Source organism: Euleptes europaea, chromosome 11, assembly GCF_029931775.1.
Source record: "Euleptes europaea isolate rEulEur1 chromosome 11, rEulEur1.hap1, whole genome shotgun sequence".
Taxonomy (NCBI): Eukaryota; Metazoa; Chordata; class Lepidosauria; order Squamata; family Sphaerodactylidae; genus Euleptes; species Euleptes europaea.
In genome coordinates, this window is record NC_079322.1 from 75,335,800 (window position 1) to 75,354,659 (window position 18,860).

General features: G+C 48.2%; 1 protein-coding gene across 1 annotated transcript in view; it reads left to right on the plus strand.

Moving 5' to 3' along the window:
* LOC130484241 (vasoactive intestinal polypeptide receptor-like) overlaps nucleotides 1-18,860 on the plus strand; it is an 85,305-nt gene that overhangs the window by 27,079 nt on the left and 39,366 nt on the right. Inside the window, exons 3-5 of the mRNA XM_056857142.1 lie at nucleotides 7,075-7,178; nucleotides 10,740-10,837; nucleotides 12,458-12,590. Of these exons, the coding sequence (XP_056713120.1) occupies nucleotides 7,075-7,178; nucleotides 10,740-10,837; nucleotides 12,458-12,590 (335 nt within the window). The remainder of the gene's footprint in view (nucleotides 1-7,074; nucleotides 7,179-10,739; nucleotides 10,838-12,457; nucleotides 12,591-18,860) is intronic.

The window sequence follows — 18,860 nt, forward strand, 5'->3', positions numbered from 1 at the left end:
AGGCTAATTGAGGCATTACTCTGGATCTCTGAGAAATATCTTTTTCCCCCCTTTTGGCAATGCACCAAGAGGTATTTGTAGTGTGTCAAACCCGGTTGAGGTTCCATCGTGCTGGGAGCCCAGGAGCGGGAAGAGATCATTGTATTCTCAGTGCTCAGCTAAGAATTTCTCTGGCAAACTGCAGCTCATTTGACAGACAGCTTCCCGGTCTGTCACAGCACACCTGTGCCGGAGCAGGCCTCAGCATTGGCATTCACGTAACGCCCCCCTCCCCATGTGTTCTTATGTTCACGCAGCTTACATAAATTCTATATATAAACATCGGTCTTCATTACCGATGCAACCAAAATGATCAGGGACTGTTTAGCTTGGAAAGAAAGCGGTAAAGGGGAGACATGAGAGAGGTCTATAAAATGATGCATGGTATGGAGAGAGCGGACAGGGAGAAGCTTTTCTCCCACTCTCATAATTCTAGAAGCTGGAGGGTGAGAGATTCAAAACAGATAAAAGGAAGTATTTCTTTACAGAACGCATAGATAAATGGTGGAACTCCCTGCCCCAGGATGTGGTGATGGCTGCCAACTTGGAAGGCTTGAAGAGGGGAGTGGACGTGTTCATGGAGGAGAGGGGTATCCATGGCTACTAGTCAAAATGGATACTAGTCATGATGCACACCTATTCTCTCCAGAATCAGAGGATCATGCCTATTATATTAGGTGTTTTGGAACACAGGCAGGACAATGCTGCTGCAGTCGTCTTGCTTGTGGGCTTCCTAGAGGCGTCTGGTTGGCCACTGTGAGAACAGGCTTCTGGACTTGATGTGCCTTGGTCTGATCCAACAGGGCCTTTCTTGTGTTCTTATGTCCTTATTACTGGGCTTCTGTTGCAGGGAAGTCATTAGGCCAGAAGGAAGAATCTGCCCACTGTGAGTCAGTTGCACAGTCCATTAATCGTGCAGGCCGAGGCAAAGGGTCTCTGCTTCTCTCTCTTTCTCTCTCTGGCCATTCAATAGTTTCTCTCGCTTTGGTGATTTCCAAGCCGCATGCTGGGGCACACCTGCGCAGGGAGAGAGCCGCCAGAGTGCCCTGAGAGAGAAATTCATTAAATAATGAAAAGCTCCTTTTGATCCCCAAAGGACCCTCCCGCAGCAGGCTGCGGGTATGGCCGGAAGGAGTTTTTTAAAACTGTAATTATAAGCAGCCTTGAACCATGAGAAACGGCTGGGGTACGGAAGTGTGAGCGACGGGGGGCTCCGCGGGGGCCCGCGCTTCGAACGGCTCGGCCGGATGTGCAATGGAAATTCTCAATGCCATCTTCGACGGAGATTTTACCCCTAGTGGCAGAAAGGGTGATTTCTTAGATCGCTGATCAGCAGTGAGCGTCTTTGTGGACCGAAAGCGACATCAGGTTGGCCATGGTCGGACGCAGCTAACTCTGAGCTGCGGACTCGCCTCGCATCTGTTCCCTGGTCTTCTGCACATCTGCATTTTGCTTTCCCAGTTTGTCTCCCCAGATTTCTGCCCATTCTCCCAAGCCCTCTGGCTTCTTGCTCATTTTCCCTTACCGGCTGTCATCTGAAGCGACTGTAAATAATGTAGGTTGCTCTTTCTCCCAACTCTTATACAGACAGTCTAATCTCTAGACTTGGATTCTTTCTACTTTTCCTGTTTGCTCCAGGCTGCGTTCGTGCACCTGGAAATTCAACGAGATGCCTTTTCGCTCTGAGAATCCCGCTGTGCGTTGTGTCATGTTAACAGTGCCGAACGAGGAGGACTGGGGAATCAAACCCGGCTCTCCAGATTAGAGTCCACCGCTCTTAACCACCATACCACGCTGGCTCTCAACTTACTTTTGGGCACGGTGTGACCCAGTTATGAGTCATGAGCTGCCAGTCGAAGACCTATGGTGTAGAGCCTAGGCCCTCTTGGCTCTTGTGGATGGTCCCATCTAAACAGATGCTAGGAAAATTTGGGGAGGAGCTACAGTCTTCCATGGCAACTGTCTAGGCCTCCCTAAGGAAGCCATTTTAATGCTTGGAGAAGTGCTGAGCCAAACTAGGGTTGCCAACCTCCAGGTGGGGCCCAGATAGCTCCCAGAATTATAGTTGATCTCCAGACTACAGATATCAGGAAAAGGCTGCTTTGGAGGCATTATAAGAGGAGGAGGAGGAAGAGGAAGAAGAAGAGTTGGTTTTTATCTGCTGTCTTTCTCTACCACTTAAGGAAGAATCAAATCGGCTTACAATCACCTTGCCTTCCCCTCCCCAAACAGGCACCTTGTGAGGTAGGTAGGGCTGAGAGAGTGTGACTAGCCCAAGGCCACCCAGCTGGCTTCCTGTGGAGAAGCGGGGAAACAAAGCCAGTTCACCAGATTAGCCTCCACCGCTCATGTGGAGGAGTGGGGGATCAAACCCGGTTCTCCAGATCAGAGTCCACCACTCCAAACCACCGCCCTTAACCACTACACCACGCTGGCTCTCAGGTGGGGTTGAGAGAGTTCAAAGAGAGCTGTGACTAGCCCAAGGTCACCCAGCTGGCTTCACGTGTAGGAGTGGGGAAACCAACCCGGTTCACCAGATTAGCGTCCGCCACTCATGTGGAGGAGTGGGGACTCAAACCCGGCTCTCCAGAATAGAGTCCACTGCTACAAACTACCGTTCTTAACCACTACACCACGCTGGTTTGCCCCGTTTACTAATTTGGCTTTGGAATGGTTCCTGGAGGCATATCAGAGTAAAGGAAAGGAGTATTGGTTTCTGCCTTCGTTCTGGCAGCTTGTGGGTGCAACTAAATGAAATCAAATGGTACCCAGCAACACTGGAATTGGGGGTGGGGGTGCAGAAACACACAGGTGTGGAGATACTGATTGGTTCTTGGAAATTTATTTATTTAGGTTATTTCTGTGTGCCCCCTCCAAGTCTAGGTCAGTGTGGCTCCCATCCATTTCAAGCCAGCATTTTTACACCAGTGAGGTGAGGCGGTTAAAGTATTGGGCTAGGGTCTGGGTTATCCATGGTTATCCATGTCGTGTATTTTTATCCTCACACCTTGCCTTTCCCAGGCGCCACCCCCAAATCGCCAGGTACTTCCCAACCCAGAGTTGGCCCCCTTACGCCAAACCATCGCTTCAAAGAAGCAAAAAAAGATGTTTTGTTAAATTAGGTGGGACCCAGACAAGCTGCCAAAGCAGGCTTTGGCTTTCTACGTGTGGGGAAAAATGCGAGCTTCCAAACAAAGAACATTTGACCAAATCAAGTGTCACTCTCCAACTCGGCCTCCAGCATCCCTTCCAGAATTAATTGCTGTCTTGGCGGCTCCACTTCCATACTAGACAGTCTGCAATAGAGTCTCACGTCCCAGATCATTCTGTTCTCTTTCTACGCCTGGCCGCAACCGAATCAATCGCACCAGTCCCGGAAACGGAAGACAGCGAGGAATGTAAATATTGCTTTCTCATTTTTCCTCCACCCCTTGTCTTCAAGTCATTGCCGAGGAGTCAAAAAGTGATGGAGAGGTGCTGGAGCATGCTGGGTAAACATTTCCCTCGGAGCATGGCCAACAGAAGTGAGCATCGCTTCCCCAGACAGAAGAGCAGCTGGAACAGGGATGTATCAACTCTGTTCAGCTCCATAATCATAGAATCATAGAGTTGGAAGGGATCACCAGGGTCAACTAGTCCAACCCCCTGCACAATGCAGGAAATTCACAACTACCTCCCCACACACACACATCCAGTGTTTCCATGCCCAGAAGATGTAATAATATCACTGTTATTTCTTACTCCTTTTATTTTTACCCATAGACTCTCGACTGAACTTCCATGCTCAGATTCATGTATTTCTTCACAAGTATACACATCCTTGACCTCTAATGCTACTCCTCCCCCTTCCTTATCTGTCTGTCCCTTTTAAACAAGTTGTACCCCTCAATCCTAATATTCCAATCATGAGTGACATCCCACCAAGTTTCAGTAATGCCTATTAGGTCAAAATCCCCTTCCTGTATTAGGGCTTCAAGTTCCTCCTGCTTGTTTCCTATACTCTGCGCATTAGTGTACAGACATCGGAATCCATGGTTTATGTGCCCCAAGGTTTTCGTTTCTGTACTTACCTATGAGTTTATGTTTCCTCGCATATGTGCCACTCCCTGCAAATCTTTATCGTTCTCATCTCCAGTTATGGTCATCATACTAGGCTTTAAGTTTTCGTCTCGCTCCTCCATAGGATTTAGATCACTGGTTCCCAACCAGGGGTCCGTGGACCCCCAGGGGTCCGCAAGAACTAAATTAAGGTCCGCGAAACAAAGTTATAAACCCATAATAAATTAATATTTTCAATTAAAAGTTCTCTATTATAAAATATATATATTCAAATATTATTCTAAGTTTAATGTTTAACTAACAGTTATGATTAAAGTTTATTTTCAAATTCTCGGAATTTTCATTTTGAACCTTGGGGTCCCCGCACCAAACAAAAAAGTCCTAGTGGTCCCTGGTCAAAAAAAGGTTGGGAACCACTGATTTAGATGGATGTTTTCCTGTATTTTTATGCATTTAATTTATTAAAAATCTATGCCATCTGACTCTCAGCTGCTGAACTTCTAGACAGTTTCCAAAGAAACAAAGGAATAAAGCAATCGGCAAAAAGAGTTGAGAGTGGCCGACACTAAAACCAGCAACAAAACACCAGCCAAATAATTCATTTGTTGTGCCATACAATGTCAGTCAAAGCATCCATTCTTCCAGCTGCAATGCAACCTAACGGAAATAATCCGCAGCCTGAAAAAAGACAGATTCCGAATTAAGAAACAACAATGCAAAGACCAAGTGTGAAATAAATGAGAGGTTCACGGGTGAGAGAAAACACACGCATATAATGCAGCAGAAGAGCCAAACTGCTACAAATCAACAACAGGCCTGGAAAAAATAGAAACTGGACCTCTGTTCCTACTTGGATCTGGCAAAGAGAGCATTGACTCTCGAAAGCTTTTGTGTGTGTGTGTGTGTGTGTGTGTGTTAAGTGCCATCAAGTCTCTTCCGACTCATGGTGACCCTACGAATCAATGTCCTCCAAAAAGTCCTATCCTTAACAGCTTTGCTCAGATCTTGCAAACTGAGAGCTGTGGCTTCCTTTCTATAGTCAATCCATCTCTTGTTGGGTCTTCCTCTTTTCCCGCTGCCCTCAACTTTTCCTAGCATGACTGTGTTTTCCAGTGACTCTTGTCTTCTCATAATGTGACCAAAATACGATAGTTTAGTCATTTTAGCTTCTAGGGTCAGTTCAGGATTGATTTGATCTATAACCCACTGATTTGTTTTTTTGGTGGTCCAGAGTATCCGTTACACTCTCTTCCAACACCACATTTCAAAGGAATCTACTTTCTTCCTATCAGCTTTCTTCAATGTCCAGCTTTCACACCCATACATAGTAATAGGGAATACGATTGCATGAATTAACTTGATCTCGAAAGCTTATCCCCCGAAAATCTTGTTTGTCTCTGAGATGCTACTGGACTTGAATCTAGCTGGTCTACTGCATACTGTGGGACCCCCTGCCCCAGAATGTGGTGATGGCTGCAAACATGGAAGGCTTGAAGAGGGGAGTGGACATGTTCATGGAGGAGAGGGCTATCCATGGCTATTAGCCAAAATGGATACTAGTCATGATGCATACCTATTCTCTCCAGGATCAGAGGAGCAGGCCTGTTATATTAGGCACTTTGGAACACAGGCAGGATGCTGCTGCTGCAGTGGTTTTGTTTGTGGGCTTCCTAGAGGCCCCTGGTTGGCCACTGTGTGAACAGACTGCTGGACTTGATGGGCTGAAGCTGGAGGGTGAGAGATTCAAAACAGATCAAAGGAAGTATTTCTTCACACAAGGCATAGTTAAATGGTGGAACTCCCTGCCCCAGGACGTGGTGATGGCTGCCAACTTGGAAGGCTTGAAGAGGGGAGTGGACATGTTCATGGAGGAGAGGGCTATCCATGGCTACTAGTCAAAATGGATACTAGTCATGATGCCTACCTATTCTTTCCAGGATCAGATGAGCATCCCTATTATAATTGGTGCTCTGGAACACAGGCAGGATGGTGCTGCTGCAGTCGTCTTGTTTGTAAGCTTCCTAGAGGCACCTGGTTGGCCACTATGTGAATGTACTGCTGGATTGGATAGACCTTGGTGTGGGGAGAGGAAGGGAAGGAGATTGTAAGCTGGTTTGATTCTCTCTGAAAGGTAGAGAAAGTTGGCATAGAAAAACCAACTCCCCTTCTTCATTAATCCAGGGTTTAGGCTGGAAACGTTTCTGGGGCATAAAAAGTGACAAATTATACCCTGGAGAAGAAAGAAGGTGGACAAAGTTCTCCCTTTTCCTCAAGCGAGACAGAGAGGAATGTGCGGGGAATGTTTCAAATAAGTTTAAAAAAACCTTTACAAACCCAGAAGTGGGTGGGAGGACCCCGAGACGCTTATGAATGGAGGGAACGTCAGTCAGCTTGGCGAGGGTTGGAAGCTGGAGGAAGAAAAGCACAAGGCAGGGGATGAGCCGTAAGAAACAAGGAAAAATCGCATGAGGTAAGGTGCCTATTGATAGCGCTGCCCACGCCGAAGTGCAAATAAAGCTGAGCGCAGAGGGAGATAAAAGACCTCCCCCCCCCACGAGCCTGCTGGGGAAGTGTCAGGATGTGGGCAGTTCATGGCCACAGGGAATGTCACAAGCAATCTTTGCACAAAGATGAAGGGATGGGGCACGCTGTGCAGCCGTGGTTGGAAACGTTGGGGATTGAACCACAGTTCCATGTCATCTGACCCACTGTGACTTCTAATCAGACTCTAATCTGGTGAAATGTGTTTGTTTCCCCACTCCTCCACATGAAGCCTGCTGGGTGGCCTTGGGCCAGTCACAGTTCTCTCCCAACACTCTCAGCCCCACCTACCTCACAAGGTGCCTGTTGTGGGGAGAGGAAGGGATTGTAAGCCGGTTTGAGACTCCTTAAAAGGTCAAGAAAAGCGGAGTATAAAAACCAACTCTTCTTCTTCTCCTCCTCCTCCTCTTGTAACCCTTTCTTATTCCTCTCTAGGTAACGTGAGTAGGAACTGTACAAGCGATGGTTGGTCCGAGCTGCAGCCTGCTCCATACTTAATCGCTTGCGGGTACGATCCCAACAGCACGTCCCCAGCCGAGGTCAGTAAAACCTTTGCGGCCCAGCAGTCAGGAAAAAACATTTGAGCAACATCAAGTGTCTGCAAAGTTTTTACACCAGGGGGTCGAACGAGACACATCACAGGGACTTGTCAGTATCTGTTCAAGTGCCTTCCTGTTCACATAGAAAGCAAAAAAAGGTCTTTGCATGAATTGGCAGTTTTGGGAAGAAGTACTGTGTTCAGTTTGGGGCACCACAATTTAAGAAAGATGTAGACAAGCTGGAACATGTCCAGAGGAGGGCAACAAGGATGGTGCGGGGTCTGGAGACCAAGTCCTATGAGGAAAGGTTGAAGGAGCTGGGTATGTTTAGCCTGAAGAGAAGACTGAGAGGGGATATGATAACCACCTTCAAGTACTTGAAGGGCTGTCTCATAGAGGAGGGTGCCGAGTTGTTTTCTGTTGCCCCAGAAGGTTGGACCAGAACCAACAGGTTGAAATTAAATCAAAAGAGTTTCCGTCTAGACATTAGGAACCTCCTTCCCTGGAGGTTTTTAAGCAGAGGCTAGATGGCCATCTGTCAGCAGTGGTGATTCTATGATCTTAGGCAGATCAGGAGAGGGAGGGCATCTTAGCCATCTTCTGGGCATGGAGTAGGGGTCACTGGTGGGTGTGGAGGGGGAAGGTAGTTGTGAATTTCCTGCATTGTGCAGGGGGTTGGACTAGAGGACCCTGGTGGTCCCTTCCAATTCTATGATTCTCTCGGTTTGATGGGTGCCTCCGAGATGCTAGTCAGTCTGGCAAACTAGACGATGGGCTGGCATGAAGATAGGGGTCCGGGGGGACACCAGGAGGAAGCAGAACCAGGGGGGAGGGAATAATACTGAGCTGAAGTATGAGAAATGAGGACTGGAGGCAAGGAAATCCCCTTCCCCTGTGAGTCTCACAGGTTCCCTCTTTCATAACCATTGTAGCCACAAAGCATTTGAGGTTTTGAGGCATGTATTTATCCTTTCTGCCTTATGCTACCAACAAAACTCTGATCTGAAGGTGGAAGAGCTGTGCCTCCAGAGAGCCAGCATGGTGTAGTGGTTAAGAGCGGTTGTTTGGAGCGGTGGACTCTGATCTGGAGAACCGGGTTAGATTCCCCACTCCTCCCCATGAGCAGCAGAGGCTAATCTGGTGAACTGGATTGGTTTCCCCACTCTTCCACATGAAGCCAGCTGGATGACCTTGGGCTAGTCACTGCTCTCTCAGCCCCACCTACCTCACAGGGTCTCTCTTATGGGAAGGGGAAGGGAAGGAGATTGTAAGCCGGTTTGATTCTTCCTTAAGTGGTAGAGAAAGTCGGCTTATAAAAACCAGCTCTTCTTCTTTCCCTTAAAACTTAAATCCCAGAATGTTTTCTGCGTTGCTCTTTGTGTCCTAAAAGCGACTCAGCTTGCCTGGCACAGCCTTTTGCGGGGGCACGCGGATCCGCCAACTCTTTCCTCCCCGTGCCAAGGAAAACAGTGAATCCAGGTAGCTAAACACTGTGAAGGCTGCATCAGTTCTTCTAAATTAAAGCCAGGCGGCTGTTTCTTCCCGGCTAAGCGCCGTAAGGGATTATGTGATGGCCAAAGGCGTGCATTTGCAAAACGGGCAACTTGGAAGTGCGTGAATTAAAAATAGAAGAATTAAGGCAGAAGTAAGAGACCGTCCAGTGGGTTTTCTTGCAAACAGGGCATTAGCATAATGCAGTGATCCAGTTACTTGGAAGCATACCCCAGAAATTCCCCTAATCATTCTGTGGATGTAATACCTACCCATGCTTCCTACATTTCTGACAGTGAACAATGGATTTTAAAGTTTGGGGAATGAACTTTTCCCCTGAACTTTTGAGCATGTGAAAGTAACAAGAAGCAGGGCCACCAGTGGGCGTGGGAAACCAGTAGGGTTGCCTCCCCATCCTCCCCACCCTCCTGCTATTATAGGATTGCCAACCTCCAGGTGTTAGCTGGAGATCTCCTGCTATTACAACCGATCTCCAGCCAACAGAGATCAGTTCCCCTGAAGAAAATGGCCGCTTTGGCAATTGGACTCTATGCCATTGAAGTCCCTCCCCAAACCCCACCCTCCTCAGGCTCCGCCCCAAAAACCTCCCGCCGGTGGTGAAGAGGGACCTGGCAACCCTTTGTTCTATTACAATTGATCTCCAGATGACCAAGATCAGTTCCCCTGGAGAAAATGGCTGCGTTGGAGGGTGTACTTTATGGCATTGTGCCCGGCTGAGGTCCCTCCCCACCCCAAACCCCACCCTTCCTAGGCTCCACCCCCAAAATCTCAAGGAATTTCCCAACCCACAGCTGGGGAGTGGTAGGGTTGCCAGGTCCCTCTTCGCCACCAGCAGGAGATTTTGGGGGTGGAGCCTGAGGAGGGCAGAGTTTGGGGAGGGGAGGGACTTCAATGCCATAGAGTCCAATGGCCAAAGCAGCCGTTTTCTCCAGGTGAACTGATCTCTATTGGCTGGAGATCAGTTGTAATAGCAGGAGATCTCCAGCTAGTACCTGCAGGTTGGCAAACCTAGGGACTGGGGGTATAAAATGTCCAGGCCCCAAATCAGCTTGAGGGCCTAGTGAAGCTAGAATCGTATTTTCGGTGGGGGGGTCTTTTAAAAATTTAGCGCAGTTCTGTACAGCAGCCACTAGGGGTGCAAGCGATGCAGACCAGAGCCAACGGGGCAATTACTGGTTGGCCAAAACCATTGAGAGACAGTGTGGTGTCGTGGTTAAGAGTGTTGGACTAGGTAGGATATGGGAAACCCAGGTTCGAATCCCCACTAGTGCCATGGAAGTATTTCTTCACACAACACATAGTTAAATGGTGGAACTCCCTGCCCCAGGATGTGGTGCTGGCTGCCAACTTGGAAGGCTTGAAGAGGGGGAGTGGACATGTTCATGGAGGAGAGGGGTATTCACGGCTACTGGTCAGAATGGATACTAGTCATGATGCATACCTATTCTCTCCAGGATCAGAGGAGCATGCCTGTTGTATTTGGTGCTGTGGAACACAAGCAGAATGGTGCTGCTGCAGTTGTCTGGTTTGGGGGCTTCCTGGAGGCACCTGGTTGGCCCCTGTGTGAACGGACTGCTGAACTTGATGGGCCCTGGTCTGGTCCAGCAGGGCCTTTCCTATGTTCTTATGTTCTAAGCTGGCTGGGTGACCTTGGGCCCGTCACACTTTCTCAGCCTAACCTACCTCACAGGGTTGTTGTGAGTAAAAAATGGAGGACGGGAGAATGATGTAAGTTTCCGTGGGTCCCCGTTGGAGAGAAATGTGGGGTATAAATGAATTAATTAATTAATTAATGAAATACAATAGACCAATCAGCCACTGTGAAAGAGGTCAGAGATCACTATTGCTGGAGAGTAGGCAAAATTCAGCAGTGCAACACTTCATACAGTATCAGGCCAATCCATGCATTAAGGTCCCCCAAAGCAATCGAAAACAGATTTAAGCTGTCAACCCGGACTGCAATGTGGGAGAAGGGCGGCTTTTGGGAGAAGGAAATCCACCCCTATGTCAGCTCCAACGAATTGACCGGTCTCCGTGTCCCTTTTGCAGACTGTCTTCTATGACTCTGTGAAGACCGGCTACACCATCGGGCACAGTTTATCTCTCGTCACTCTCACGCTGGGCCTCATCGTCCTGTGCATTTTCAGGTAAGGGGGAAAAGCTGGAGGAAGAAGGAAATGTGAGTGGAGGGAGGGCAGGAAGGGGGCTAGTCCTTTGCTCTAGGGACGTTCCAAGAGGAACTCTTTCCAGATGCCGCCTTGAACACATGAAGCTGCCTTATACTGAATCAGACCCTTGGTTAGGGTTGCCATCCTCCAAATAGTTCAATACAATATACAACAGTAGGCTCAATTTATATCAAACAATATCAAGTGTATTCAAAACAGCAAGCCACAGACAAGGACCATGCAAACAAACAACGGTGCTGAACAATAATAGTGTACTATATACAATATTTACAAGAAATAGTCACCACCAGATAAGTCCATCAAGCTTTCCAGCTTATAGCCACTTGTATTGTCCGTAGACTCAAAGTTGAGCACCCGGCTTCTTCCGTTTCTTGAAATTCCCTTAAAAGGATAATGCCAAATGTCCGGTGGGGACCACAACTGAATCAAAAGTGTTCAGAACCGGATCAGGAAGAGGAATGCAGATCCATGGTATTCATTGCGTTTCCAAGCCTTGGAAAACTAACTTAGCTGTCTTGAGCATAAGCCTTGAAAAACTCGCTGAAGTATACCGGGCGACTAGAGAAACTATTTTGAGGCTGATGAAGCCTTAGGTGAAACGCAATGAATACCATGGATCTGTGTTCCTCCTCCTGATCCGGTTCTGAACACTTTTGGCATTACCCTTTTGAGGGAATTTCAAGAAACGGAAGAAGCCGGGTGCTCAACTTTGAGTCTACAGACAATACAAGTACCTATAAGCTGGATAGCTTGATGGACTTATCTGGTGGTGACTATTTCTTGTAAATATTGTATATAGTACACTATTATTGTTCAGCACCGTTGTTTGTTTGCATAGTCCTTGTCTGTGGCTTGCTGTTTTGAATACACTTGATATTCTTTGATATAAATTGAGCCTTCTGTTGTATATTGTATTGAACTATTTCAGCACAACTAGGAGTAATATTGTTTGGGTGGATCCTTCAAATACTAGCTGGAGATCTCCTGCTATTACAACTGATCTCCATCCGATAGAGATCAGTTCCCCTGGAGAAAATGGCCACTTTGGCAATTGGACTCTGTGGCATCGAAATCCCTCCCCTCCTCAAACCCTGCCCTCCTCAGGCTCCACCCCCAAAACCTCCCGCTGATGATGAATAGGGACCTGCCAACCCTACCCTTTGTCTATCAAAGTCAGTATTGTCTACTCAGACTGGCAGTGGCTCTCCAGGGTCTCAGGCAGAGATCTTTCTCATCACCTACTTACCTAGTCCCTTTAACTGGAGATGCTGGGGATTGAACCCTGGGACCTTCTGCATGCCACACAGATGCTCTACCACTCAGCCACAGCCCCTCCCCAAAACACATGAACACATAAAGCTGCCTTATACTGAATCAGACCCCATCAAAGTCAGTATTGCCTACTCAGACTGGCAGCAGCTCTCCAGGGTCTCAGGCAGACCCTACTTGCCTAGTCACCTACTTGCCTTGTCACCTACTTGCCTAGTCCCTTTAACTGGAGATGCCGGGGATTGAACCCTGGGACCTTCTGTATGCCGTGCAGATGCTCCACCACTGAGCCTTCCCTTCTTCCTGCAGGAAACTGCACTGCACCCGGAACTACATCCACATGCACCTCTTCATGTCCTTCATCATGAGAGCCATCGCCGTCTTCGTCAAGGACGTCATCCTCTTCGAGAGCGGGGAGTCTGACCACTGCCACGTGAGCACGGTCAGTAGCTCCTACCCGTCATGGGCCTTCGGGGTATTTTGGTCCCGTGAACTCTATTCTCTCTCCTTATGGTGTAAACTTACGGAAGCCTGCAAAAAGCTGCCCCTTCTGAACCTGCCATCGCTGCTCCACCTAGGGATCTGTTTGGGCTCGGGGGTTTGTTGCTCCTGCTTTGAGTGAATGTCCCCATCTTCCTGTACTAGCAAGGATGGAATCCCAGGGACAAGGGGTTTGCACATGGTGACCTTTTTGCCCTTTGTGAGAATACTTTTTCTGCGTTAAGGTGCAAGCACAGTTGAAATGAGAGTGCCACACAGCACCATATTCCCCTACAACAGGGATCCCCAATGTGGTGCCTGTTGGACACTTTGGGAAAGAACCTCTAGTGCTTCATGCCTGCTGGACATATTTGGAGAGTCGGCTTAGTTTTGTGGTGTTTCTCGTTCCCTGGACTATCTTTCAGCTTTGTTTTCATTAGGAAAGCACATCTGAGCCCGACTTCACCATTTTTATCTTTTCGTTTGGTATCATATGTTTGATATCACTTCGGCAGCATGGCATAGTTGTTAAGAGCGGTGATTTGCCGCGGTGGAGTCTGATCTGGAGATCCGGGTTTGACTCCCCACTCTCCACATGAGCGGTGGAGGCTAGTCTGGGGAACTGGATTTGTTTCCCCGCTCCTACGCACAAAGCCAGCTGGGTCACCTTGGGCAAGTTACAGCTCTGTTAGAGCTCTCTCAGCCCCACCTACCTCACAGGGTGTCTGTTGTGGGGAGAGGAAGGGAAGGTGATTGTAAGCCGGTTTGAGTCTCCCTTAAGTGGTAGAGAAAGTCGGCATATAAAAACCAACTCTTCTTCTTCATCATCATCATCCTCATTTCACTTCCGGGTCACTTCAGCTAAAGTCCTGGTTCTGACGAGCGTGCATTTCTATGCAGATGCCTGCTGCTCTGAATATCGACGAAGCTTATTTCTATCTGGTAAAAAGTATACATTTTTCATTGAGTCGCTTATTTGCTACCAAAATAGCCACCGATACAAGTGCTCCATCAATGTCTGTTGATTGCCTGCCCTGTTGACAGCCTTTTGTAAGAATACAACTGTAATGTAAAATTACTGGGATTTAGACAGTGAATAGGCCATTTGAAAACCCTGGCATTCTACCAGCTTTTATCTTGGTGTAGTGGTTAAGAATGGCGGACTCTAATCTGGAAAACCGGGTTGGTTTCCCCACTCCTGCACATGAAGAGGCCTGTAAGACAGAACCTGTAATACAGAACTTTTCTGCAGGGCCTGTAAGACAGAGCTTTTCCACCAGGCCTACAATTGAGGACAGCTGCTTATATCAGCTTATATTATCTATACCATCTTACTGGCCTCCCCCCACCACCACCTTCTCCCCTTGTGGGAACAATACAAAGCGAAGGGTTGCCACGTATATGGTCCCTACAGTTTTTTGACTTCGTGCGCCATCATGTTAGGTTTTAGAATGTATTGTTGGTTTTATTGTGAATATTTATGGTGGTTGTTATATTTTAAATTGATGTTATCCACCCTGAACCAGCTTGCTGGGGAGGGCGGGTTATAAGTCAAATAAATAAATAAATAAAGCCTGCTGGGTGACCTTGGGCTAGTCACAGCTCTCTCAACCCCACCTTCCTCACAGGGTGTCTGTTGTGAGGAGGGGAAAGGAAGGGGCTTTTAAGCTGGTTTGAGACTCCTTAAAGATAGAGAAAAGTAGGGTATAAAAAACAATTCTTCTTCTTCTTCTTCACCATGCTAAAGTCCCGCTTTACTCAGCTGGGTTACAGGCTCCTTGGAATGAGGAGTTTGACAGGACAGGAGCCGTAATTTGAACATGAACCCTGGGGGGGTCGAGAATGATGTCGGAGCAGTCATGAATAATTGCCCAGAACATTATGCCACTAATATCTGTCGGCGTTGTCTGATACAAATGCCAAGAAGTCAATACGCAGCGGCAAGCATTACGCCAACGTCTCCGCCCAGGCAGATCATGGCGGAAGGGGAATGCGTCAAAAGCATTAGAGGCTTACTGTGAGCCAGATAAATCTGGTCCTTCGGAGCAAACCAGGGGGCAAATCTTGTAATGGAATCAGCTCTTGATGAACATCAAATGTCATCAGGAACTCAGTAATGAGAGTCCAAGAGGTGGAAGGGTTCACTGGCTCGCGCATGGGAACCTCTGCACTGGAGAGGTGCACGTTAGGGCTCATGGCCATCCCCTCAAATAACCTCTAGGACAGGGGTGTCAAACATAAGGCCTGCAGGCCGGATCTGGCCCCTTGAGAGCTCTTATCTGGCCCGCGTGCCAGCTGAGGCAGCCACCCCCCCAATCCTGATCTGGGCTGGCGAGGCATGGCCTGGCCTGACCAAGTGACATTTATGTCATATCCGGTCCTCGTAACAATTGGTTTGACACCCCTGCTCTAGGAGAAACCTTCAGTGCAGTCCTAAGGAGAGTTACTCCAGTCTAAGTCCATTCATTTCAGTGGGCTTAGACTGCAGTAACTCTGCATGGGATTGCACTGTTTGTTGGAAAACTTGCCAGCCCTGGCCTCCATCCTCAAACCAGCTGGGGTATTGGTTGCCCACATGCAAAGTGGTATGGATGGTTAAATTGTGGAACTCCCTGCCCCAGGATGTGGTGATGGCTGCCAATTTGGAAGGCTTTGAAATCCCTTTGTAAGAGATACATGGACTCACATTCTAGCTTTATCTGGAGAAGTGAGCTGTGGCTCATGAAAGCTCATACCCTACCAGAATTTTTTTTTTAGTCTTTAAGGTGCTACTGGACATTTGCTCTTTTCTACTAAAAAAAAAGTTGACCATCGTAAATTCAGGGCGGTTCCTAAGGATACTTAGCAATGATACTTGTTAAAAAGTAGACCAAAAAAGTATCTTTAATTTCCAGTAAGCTTCAAGCCCCCATCTTTCTCAAGGGAGAATTTGCTTCACATGTAAGTAAGACCATGGGATCTGTTCAGCCGTTCACCACAGTGGTTGGAATTAACCCACGACGAGGTGTGTCATCGGTTCAAGAAGCGAAGAATGAGAGATGAAATGGGTGGGCAGATCCAGCGCTTTGCTCCTATGTCAAGTCATTTTTTCCTTTGAGAAAGACAGGGGGCCTGAAGCGCTTTGGGAATTAAAGGAACTTCTTGGTTTACACAGCTGAGAGAGGTTCTGTTTTTCCTTGGGTTTTTCTCAGCTGTTGGATCTCTTTTGTTGCTTCTGACCTCTCTTCGGCTAATTTTCTCTCTCCCCACCCCTGGGGCTGAGAGGTCCCCTCTTACGCAGGCTAGGTCAGATGCATGCATGGGTGGCTCCAAACCCTGTCTTTAGAAGAAGAAGAAGAGTTGGTTTTTATACCTCAATTTCCTCTACCTTTTAGGGAGAATCAAACCGGCTTACAATCGCCTTCCCTTCCTCTCCCCTCAACAGGCACCTTGTGAGGTAGGTGGGGCTGAGAGCGTTTGGAGAGAACTGCGACTAGCCCAAGGTCACCCAGCAGGCTTCAAGTGGAGGAGTGGGGGAAAGAACCTAGTTCTCCAGATTTGAATCCACTGCTCATGTGGAGGAGTGGGGAATCGAACCCGGTTCTACAAATTAGAGTCCACACTCCTAACCATTACACCATGCTGGCTCTTAACCACTATGCCACACTAGCTCTTAAAGGGAGTAGGCAAGTAGGTCGTGTGAATAGACCTCTACCTGAGACCCTGGAGAGCCGCTGCTGGTCTGAGTAGACAATACTGACTTTAATGAACCAAGGGTCTGATTCAGTAGAAGGCAGCTTCCTGTGTACATGTATGTGAATGAATGAATGAATGAATGAATGAATGAATGAATGAATGAATGAATGAATGATGACCTCCCAGAGCCGTTGCAAGGGTCACTGTCAGTACTCCCCACAATGGGGTTTCCACATTCCTGCTTGCAACCAAATCTTTTACTGTTAACCAAGGAGCACAAACTGTATGTTGGCTAAGCCAGTGACAAGTTTCTCCCTCTGTGTCTATTTTCCAGGCAGGCTGAGCAATAGTAATGGGGGGGGGGGGGAGAGAAATGCCGTTAAAGAGAAATATGATATTAATAAGGCCCGTGCAAAGATATTCCTTCTGATTCATCGCCGCCTGTTCCTCTCTGCATGCAAAAGCAGCTCAGAGGAAGAAATCTCATTTAACGAGGGATCTGAACAGGAGGGGGGACTCCCCACTTTTGGCCATGGCAGCCGTTTGCAACCGGCTTCCCCCCCCCCCCCGCAACGTCCTCTCTCAGGGCGTGGTGGTGGAAAGTGCCGTCAAGTCACAGCTGACTTATGGCGACCCTGGAGGGCAGAGGTGTCGAATTCATTTGTTACGAGGGCAGAGATGACATAAATGTCACTTGGTCCAGCCGGGCCATGCCTCGCCAGCCTAGATTGGGACAGGAGGGGGGTGGCTGCCTCGGCTGACTCGTGGGCCAGATAAGAGCTCCCAAGGGGCCAGATCCCGCCCACGGGCCATATGTTTGTCAACCCTTCTGTAGGGGTTTCAAGGCAAGAGGTGCAGAGGCGGTTTATCATTGCCTGCCTTCGCAAAGCAACCCTGGACTTCCTTAGGGGTCTCCCATCCAAGTACTAACCAGGGCCGACCCTGCGTAGCTTCCGAGATCTGACGAGATTGACCTAGCCTGGGCCATCCAGGTCAGGTGAGACAAACACAGGTGGTTTGCCAATGGAAAGAAGGAGAAGAAGAAGAGTTGGTTTTTATCTGCCGACTTTACCACTTAAGGAAGAATCAAACCAGCTTACAATCACCTTCCCTTCCCCTCCCCACAAGACACCGTGTGAGGTAAGTGGGGCTAAGAGAGCTGTGGCTAGCCCAAGGTCACTCAGCTGGCTTCATGTGTAGGAGTGGGAAAACCAACCCAGTTCACCAGATTAGGGTCTGCCACTCATGTGGGGGAGTGGGGAATCAAACCAGGTTCTCTAGATTACAGTCCACCACTCCAAACCACCGCTCTTAACCACTACACCGCGCTGGAAGGAAGAGTCTGTGCACCCATCTCCCTATTCTGGTTCTCTGTGCTGTGATCTTTATGACCTCTCTGAAAGCTGAGTAGAGGGGTGCTTGGGGGTCCATCTCCAGCTTTTCCCCCCCATACATTATGGAAATCCAGGTGTGACAACCACCTAGTTTGCAGATGCGGGAGAATGAAGTTGTAGAATGCATCCCAATACCTGAAGCACAAGTGGAAGGATTATATCTTGGAATCTTCCTTATATATTTTTTTGAAAAACTCCCTACAAGTAAGAAAACCAGCAGAGCAAGCAAAGAAAAGGGGTTGGCCCTTTCTCCCTGTGGCGCTAGTATTCTGTTTGAGGGGAGTTCTTCATGTGAACTAATGTTAAAAAGCTGTAATCCGCCCTCTGCAGTCTGAAGGAGCACAGATTCTATATGGCATTATGGGTAGAGATTTCCTGGGGCCAAATCAGGTATCTACATGCTGGATTGGGATTAACTAATTTGGCCACTCATTGCCGCAGGGCAGAGAGATGCCCAGACACTTACTCCGTTCTACCACATCAGGATGTTCAGGGAAACCAGCAACACGGTAAGCACAGTTCTGTATACAAGAAGAAGAGTTGGTTTTTATCTGCCGACTTTCTCTACCACTATAGGAACAATCAAACCGTCTTACAATCACCTTCCCCTCCCCACAACAGACACCCTGTGAGGAAGGTGGGGCTGAGAGAGCTCGAAGAGAGCTGTGCCTAGCGCAAGGTCACCCAGCTGGCTTCATGTGGAGGAGTGGGGAAACAAATACAGTTCACCAGATCAGAGTCCACGGCTCCAAACCACTGCTCTTAACCACTACACCACATTGTCCCTCCAATAGCCACTTGTTGGGTGCTGCTCTATTTGAATTTACCTTCCAAGATGCCTGGTAACTTGGCTACCAGCGTGGTGTAATGGTTAAGAGTGGCGGACTCTAATCTGGTGAACCAGGTTGGTTTCCCCACTCCTCTACAGGAAGCCAGTTGAGTGACCTTGGGCTAGTCACAGTTCTCTCTGAACTCTCTCAGCCTCACCTACCTCACAAGGTGTCTGTTGTGTGGAGAGGATAGGAAGGTGATCGTAAGCTGGTTTGATTCTCTTTAAAAGGTAGAGAAAATTGGCATATAAAAACCAACTCTTCGTCTTCTTATACCGATCTGTCTGCAAACTCAGCCCGAATCTCAGCCTCCTTCCTTCTAGTCTGACTCTC